Source organism: Ixodes scapularis, unplaced genomic scaffold (assembly GCF_016920785.2).
Source record: "Ixodes scapularis isolate PalLabHiFi unplaced genomic scaffold, ASM1692078v2 PGA_scaffold6__148_contigs__length_123643588, whole genome shotgun sequence".
Lineage (NCBI taxonomy): Eukaryota > Metazoa > Arthropoda > Arachnida > Ixodida > Ixodidae > Ixodes > Ixodes scapularis.
In genome coordinates, this window is record NW_024609881.1 from 103,374,533 (window position 1) to 103,382,479 (window position 7,947).

Here is a 7,947-nt window from a genome sequence, read left to right on the forward strand (position 1 = left end):
TGATGTGTTTCTACCGTATGTGTTAAAAATAAATCGCAGCTCTTTTTTCTGAATTCTTTCCAACTTATTAATATTTGACTTTGTGTGTGGATCCCATACCACATCAGCGTATTCCATCAAAGACCTGACGAATGTCTTATACGCGATTAGTTTTGTATTCTTGGAACAGTCTTTTAGTCGCCGTTTTAAAGTCCATAATGTGCCCATTGCCTTGTGAGTAATGAAGTCAATATGTGAATTCCAACGCAGATCAGACGTTATTACTATATAGTCCCAGGTATTTGTCCAGGTATTTGTATTGGGGTACTGTGTTGAGCGCGGTCCCCTGGAGGCAGTAGCTGGAGGGGAGTGGATTTTTTTTCCTGGTTATTTTCATATGAGCACATTTCTTACAATTAAGGGACATTTGCCAGGTGTCTCACCATGTAGAAACCATCTCGAGACTCTTGTTTAGAATATTTTGATCGTTAGAACATTTCACTTCTTTATAAATAATACAATCGTCAGCAAATAAACGAATTTGAACAGCCGCTGTTAAGCAGTCCTTGAGCCAAATGCACGGGGGCTCAGCATATTGTCCAGCACCCCCTGGAAAATGTCAGCGGGTGCTCAAGCCCCCCTTGCCCCCGTGTTCCCTGTCAGCTTGGCGTCATGTCACGTGGCATGGTCTGAATGTGGTGTCATGTGAGACCGCGTCACGTGACACCGTATCCGTGTTCGTCTAACTCAGCGCAGCTCAAAATACGCTGCCTGTTTCCTAACGTTTATCCTTGGGGCACCCCCAAAAATTCCGGGACACGCGCGCGCCGCGACTACTTGCGCCATCTTTCGGCCACCGTAGTGCCGGCGTCATTAACTCAATGAACCGCGGTGCGTATGCCTGAGTGCTTTCAAAGCGGCCTGGTATTTAAGTTATCGCTCTCCAAATATGACTTTAAACGTCAAAATCAAGCAAAAAGGGTGCACACGAATACATTTTGGCAAAAACTCCGTTGATTGTGCCATTAATGGTGACACTGAGTTCGCAGCCTACAATTGTCAATAATGAATCTCCAGTTGGTCTACTACACGTATGCCCGACTCCATTCTCTTTGTCGAATGTGTGTGTGTGTACGCGTGTGTTTGTGTGTGTGTGTGTGCGTGCGCGTGTGTGTGTTCCATGAACTGAACGGCGGACGGCCCGTCCTGCACGCTCGCCATGAAAAGAGGACTAGAGGGAATCTAGCCGTTTTGCCTGTTTGTTTGAAAGGAGTCGAACAAAATACTGATATAAAACAAACATCAAGATAAGCCTTTTAATATTTTAATTTCTGGAAGTACCGATCCGTAACGGGAGCGGCTATTCACAAGCGTGTGCGCGCATTCACCGCCCGAAAGATCATCATGATCTATAAGGTCGGATTTCCCCTTCCTCCGACATATCTCAAAAAAAAAAAAAAAAAGAAAAGAAACGCATGCCCACAGTCGGACTGAAAACACACCCTCGATTCATCTCGGAATCTATTATCGCTGGTTAACAATACGGTGAAAGCTCTACAGCGCGAGCTCTCATAGCAGAGCGCAAGTATTCGTCTGCTTCTTTTGCAGGGGTTGTGGTGACGTCGTCAGAACGACCAGCTCCGATTGGCTATCCGATATCTACCCGCTATCCTTCCATCAGAGCCAATCGGAGCTCGGCGTGCTGACGTCACCACAACCCCTGCAAAAGAAGCAGACGAACTTGCGCTTCGCATACCTTCGATAATACCTCAGCGTCTCGGTAGCTAACTCGTTAAGACAATATATATTATATATATATATATTATATATATATTATATATATATATATTATATATATATTATCGTTTTCGGTTTCGCACTCCTGAAACGGAAGAAACAAACCTAACTGGCAGCCGAACCCACCGCGCTCGTCTGCTCCCTGACGGGACAGGAGTGCCAGCCTAACGTCTTGCCGTCCGAGTTCGTCCCGCGGGTCACATCACGTGATCAAACATAGCGCAATGCCAGCGACCCACTTTACCCCTAATTGAAAAAAGGGGGACGTCTAACCAAGCCCTAAATGGAACCCTTGGGACCCTACGTTTCGATGCCTACTCAGCTCTTCTTCAGGGGTGTGACTGTGCATGGCGATGGCGGAATAAAGGAGCAGTGTTTTCGTTATCGCCTTCTTTAACGGAGGTGCATTTCTTTTTTAATTGGTCATGTCTCGAACCCGTGGACGTACGCGGATGGTAAAGCGCCGAGAAATCTATTTATGTTTACTGGCGTAGTTTATAAACACTTTCAGGCAGCTGTTGTGCATGGGCGCCGCCATAACCGACCTCAGTTTTTGTTTCCTCTTATTCCGTTCGCTTCACTTCGTCATTGCCACAGCAGAGCAGGTTATGGCCACTTTAGGTGCTACTGTGTCCTTCTCCCCAGCATAGGCCTTTGTAAAGGCTCGTCAAAGCCCGCTTCAGTGGCTCGGCATCTCTGTAAGACAAGAGAAGGTCGGCAATGGCGGCTGAATCTGGCGAGTGTTGGGATACTTCAACGAAATTTGAAACATACCCGTCGTATTCAGATAGCTGAATATGAGCCACAATATCCGTAAATGGCAATCGCACGTTTGTATTTTGAGCCTGATGGCTGTATTTTTCGTTATAAACGGCTCATCCTAGCAAGTGCTCGGAGTGCAGCCAGCGGAGGGGGCGTCACATCCGGCGCAATCGTGACGTAGTTTCTCTCAGAATGAGCAAAGCTGCGGCGAGGTTGACGTCGTCAGGATGCCCTATAGCCGTTCCAGTCACCGAAGCGGTCGAAGCACGCTAGCGATCGGGCCACCGCAACTAACTGCAAGGCTGCTTTTGTGTGAATTTTGAGTGACGGGTTAATCTTCTATAATCTTGTAGAGGGAGAAGGGACTCTATTTTGTGTGTCCGGGACACCCAAAATAGAGTCCCTTCGAGTGGGGAGTTCCTCCCTCCCCTTTCTCTTGTGCTGGCCGTTGAGCTGTCGGGTTGACGTCAGGTTCAAAGCATGTATAGTTCTTGGCGAGAGTTATCGTCACTACCTGTCAAGGTTCCTAGACCGGCACTACAAACGAGGCTTCAGCGACATCCACCAGGTGCCCTTTGCTAATCGTTTTAAAATTCCTTTTCGTGTCTTTTTCAACAAGATATTGGTGTGTCCGATGTGATACTGCTCCTTTGAACACGTATAGACCAAAAAATAAGCACCGAAATTTCGTTGTAGTATCATTTTAAGATACTGAACCGAAATTTCGAGCTCACAAAACTAGGCTGGACAGATAGGCCGGACGCTACAAAACCCAAAAGCTTCACTCTACAGCGATATCTCTAACGGATCGCCGTAAATTTTTGAAAAGAAGTGTGCAATTGAACACGGCCCACGAGGCCGACGAGAGAAGTCACGTCACAATTCTCATTCCCTCTCCTCCTCGCTACGTCCCGTCGACCGAGCTTGGTCGAGCTGGTGAACCGAAGCGAGGAGGATAGCTCGTTGGAAGCGAGGCAGCTTCTATCCTCCTCGCAGGATGACGAGGAGGGGTATACCCTCCCCTCAGTACCCTTCCCTCCTGCTCTTCAAGAGCTGCGCTCTAATTCGGCGTTACAGAAAGTTGTAAACGGCTTTCTTTTTTTTTTTTACTTTCGTTTGTTTTTGGATTATTGCAGGTTGTTCCAGCGGCACCCAGAGTACCAGAAGCTGTTCTCGGGGTTCGCTGACGTACCGCCGGAGGCGTTGTCCACCAACCCAAGGCTCGGGGCCCACGCCATGTCGGTGGCGTACGCCATCACGTCCCTGGTCGACTCTCTGGACGACGCCGAGTGCCTCGTCGAGCTCGTGCGAAAGGTGGCCGTCAGCCACACCCGCAGGCCCGTGTCTGTCACGCATTTCGAGGTAAAGCTTTTTTTTTTTTCATTTCTTTTTTAGTTGGGCAACATTGTTTAAAAAGTCGAACCTGGTAGAATTTTGCCAAATGTTTGAAGGTTCGCCACAAACGTCAAAGCTATGCGACGTCCGAACCTCAGATTCGACAAAAGTTCGTAGCTGGATATAGACGTGCCAAAAGTGTCATGTGCTACATAGCGAAAATCGATTACACCGTATTCTGATATGTTCCAGGGTTAGCACTTTAGGGGTGTTCCAGCAGCGCCCTTCAGAGGACAGGTTGTATTTTGCAATTTTTTCGTGCGACCCTCTTTGCAGTTTGTTGGAGAACGGACATATATGTACACAGCAACAAGTCAGCGTCTGCCCACATCAGATGTGGACGCTGCGTGCGCGCAGAAAGCAGATCCGCGTGAAGCGTCCGCGCAAGCGCCGCGCCCACAGCAGCGCCACCGCAACGGTGTGGCGTCAGAGTCGTGCATGACACAGGAATCACGACCTTGTTGGCTGCTGTTCCGTATTATATTGGCTGTTTTTTTTTAGGCTTTAGAGATTTCTTGAAAAACAGTTTCCAATTGAAGCCGTAAGTTTGTTTCCACTACTTAAGATATTAATTTGTCAGTTAATTATCCGACTTGTCCTTGTGATTAGCACCAGGCACGTAGCCAGGATTTTGTTTCGTGGGGGGCCCGCCCATGACAAAATTCTGTATGAGGGGGAAAGGGGAGGGAGGCCCCAGCAAAATGCAAGATTTCGGGGGGGGGGGGGGGGGGGCGGGATCCCTCCCCCCCCCCCGGTTACGTGCATGATTAGTTCCCTATATATATATATAGTATATATAGAGTATCCCCGTGACCGAATAATCCAGCACACAGACCGCGTTAATGTACCTTTCAAGGCTTTTCTAAAAAAAAAAAAAATGTAAATTTAGAAAAACGCACACACCCTGCATACAGTATACTAGACGTAGAAAGGCAACTATCTTGTAAGCCATCATTTAATACGGATAGAAATCTGTTGTTTTCATTCCGCCAACATTTCACGTCAATGGTAAGTTATCGGTATTGATGTCGCTGAAACAAGTTCAGCTTAGGTTACGTTGTCGCTGATTGCGCTCGCTAAAAGAGTGTATGGTGAGGGGTGTAAGTTGCAGGAGCACCCTTTTTACACCCTTAGGAGTGCAAAAGTTTTTGCTGTGCAAGATTGCGGGCAGAGTTGGCGGAGAGATGTTTGCAGCCACCTTCGAAGATTTTCTGCTTCCGTCGAGCGGCTAATGTATGGCGGCATTCGTCATACATTAGCAAACAACAAATGCCGTCGAGCAGCAATTTTTGCAAGGGTGCTCACGAACTCTTCGGACTAGACGATAAAAAGCTTTTGGGAAACAAGCTGATGAGGCTGAGAACGAATCATACCGGGTCACCGAATTTGCCCCGTTCCTGTCTTATCGACCATTCATTGCGACTTACTCTTGACTTTGTGAACGTCACCAGAAAGTTAGCGGACGTTTTCTGATTTCGTGTCGAGACACTTGTCGACATCAGCAGGTCCTGTTTAGTTTAAAACCTATAGACTAGCTAAAAACGTCGTCCTGCTTTCCCCAACATTTTCTCCTCGCCCTCTTTCCACCCCTTCCACCTCTTATAAATAGTTTAACCCTCCACGGGAAGGTGGTACACAAGGAGTTCAAAACTGGAACGCGAGCTCGTGTTTGACGTGATTGCTGTGTGCGCGCGTACGTTTGACGCTGTGCCCAGCCGTGTCGCTTACACTGTTCGACACCATTTTTGCTCCAGAACCTCACTGTGGTGATCGTGGACACGCTCAAGGAGAGGCTAGGCGGCAAAATGTCCCCCGCCGCCGTGGCTGCCTGGGAAAAGACTCTGCGGCTCGTCGTGACCGTGACAGCCGACGTCTACAAGGAGCAGCGGAAGTAGGAAGACATCAGCGCCGCCGCCGCCATCTTGGAACGCCCTCTTCACTCCGCGCAGCTGAACACGCAGCAGCAAGCAGCAGACGACCAAAACCGGCCGCCACGTCCAGAATGGCACACTCTATGGAGGAATGTGCGCTCCAGCAAACGGACTGTTCTTGATTGTTCCTTACTCTATTTTTTTTTTCTTCCTCGTGTCCGGAGCACGTTTACTGGCGGTATTGCGAAGCCTTCTGTCAAAGTCGAAGTCTTGGGGTAGGAGCAGATTAATGCGTAGGCGGGAAACCACTTTTTTTTCCAACACAATCGAAAACGAATAGTCCGCATTCGAACCAAACTGTGCTAATTTTTTTCTTGTCATTTGTTATTACTGGAAATTCAGGAAACGAAAATTGTTATTTCTGTTACATTCTCTTCAACTGTAAAAAAAAGAAAAAAATTCCTCCTTCTGCCCCAGTCTCCAGTGAAAATAATCATGGTAAACTTCCACCAGCTCGCCTGTTCGCTGACCGAATTTTGTTAAAAATTGGTAACAGTCCTGACGTTCGGACTTCTGAATTTTGTTAACAGTAATAGTAACTCCTTTCACTAGGTGCATACTCGTAAAGTCCCTGTAACTGGAAAAGTAACATTATTCACCCTCTCTCCCTGGCTGAACAACGCCATTTTTGAGCGAATGCACCGGCCAATGACGACGTCGCGTGCACTCACATGGTGCCGCGATTGGCCAGGGTACTTCCCTTTCCCAGACTGCACGACGCCATTTTTTAACGAAGGCGCCGGCCAATGACGACATTCTGTGCGCTCACACGATGCCATGATTGGCCAGCCCGCTTCCCTTTCTCTGGCTGCACGACGCCATTTTTGAGCGAAGGCGCCGGAGGAGGAAAATTTTTAACAATAGATTGCGTTACCTTGATGTACTGCAAAGGGGCTTTACGTACTCCAAGTGACAGCACAAACATGGCACAATGCCATTGGTCCACTTTACTGCAACATGAACTCGGGGGTCGACAGTTAATTTGCGATGTGGTGTCATATTCCATGGCCCTTTAAAACAAGTATGTTCTTCCCTATCTGGACTTCGACACTGGCCCGCGCATCGTTGCAAGTCTACACCTCACCACTGTCTTAAAACGGTTTTTTTTCCAGAATGGGCATGCTTCTTCTGTGTTCACTGAGAAACTGGGAACAATAATTAATGCTTGTGTTCTTGGGCGTGTGTGTGCGTGTGTGTTTCGAAGCTTGTGCAAGATAACATATCGTTGTTGGTGACTTGAAACCCTCTCCTTTCGGCACTTGTGTTTCCGTGTGCGTGACGTGACCAACTTTCACAGGAGATTTGAAGAGCCTTTTCATCGAAGCCTCATTGTCCGATTATAAAAAGGAATGCCGTTCATCTCATTAACATAAAATATCTGTCGACCGTTCAATGCATGTTGTATGCTTTATACGCTGCCTTCGTACACCAGTGTTTTTTTTTTTTTTTCCAACAAGTGATTTGATTTTGCCACTTAATTGGCTGACGATTATAAACCCAGTGTGGACACTCCTGGGGCACTGTCCCACAAAAGTTTGCGAGGCAGGTTTTGCACCAATGACACAAATTAGGAAGTAGTGCAGTCCCATAAGAACGTAACATTTGTGTATGCTGTTGGAGCTGCAATTGGAGACGAGTTAGAACTGTCATCTCCAGTGCAATACCATCGAAATAAAGGACCAAAGCGTACCGTCCCAAAGCCGAAATTTTAGAGTATGGAACACTGCCTCGAAAATGTTTGCACTGAGCAAAGGGAAATTTGAGAATGAACTCGTTCTGAAAAACAAGTTTGTGCACTACTTGCATTTCTCGCTCTTCTTTCCTTTCAGTTCTATTGGTTATCGGCAGCTATAAGCACCGATTGTTAATCTGATGTCGCCACGGTACGTTGTTTCTGTGCGTTTCGAGATTTAAGTACAAAGTTTTGTTTTGCCACGTCCGTTTTGTGCTAGAAACAGACACTTACATTGTTTTCATTGTTGTCAAAATATATATTCTATATATATATACGACCAACTTGAGAAGTTTTTGCGTACAAACTATATTTGAAATGAAACTGCTTTTCCAAACTACACTTGACTCG

At 47.0% G+C, this 7,947-nt stretch overlaps 1 protein-coding gene and 1 pseudogene across 1 annotated transcript in view; one reads left to right on the forward strand and one right to left on the reverse strand.

Annotated features, from left to right (window-relative positions):
- Window positions 1-7,936, forward strand: part of LOC115309345 (globin) — an 83,497-nt gene extending 75,561 nt beyond the window's left edge. Inside the window, exons 2-3 of the mRNA XM_029967600.4 lie at window positions 3,675-3,900; window positions 5,688-7,936. Of these exons, the coding sequence (XP_029823460.1) occupies window positions 3,675-3,900; window positions 5,688-5,828 (367 nt within the window). The 3' untranslated portion in view covers window positions 5,829-7,936. The remainder of the gene's footprint in view (window positions 1-3,674; window positions 3,901-5,687) is intronic.
- LOC115309346 lies at window positions 6,091-6,802 on the reverse strand (annotated as a pseudogene).
- Window positions 7,937-7,947: the final 11 nt, after the last annotated feature.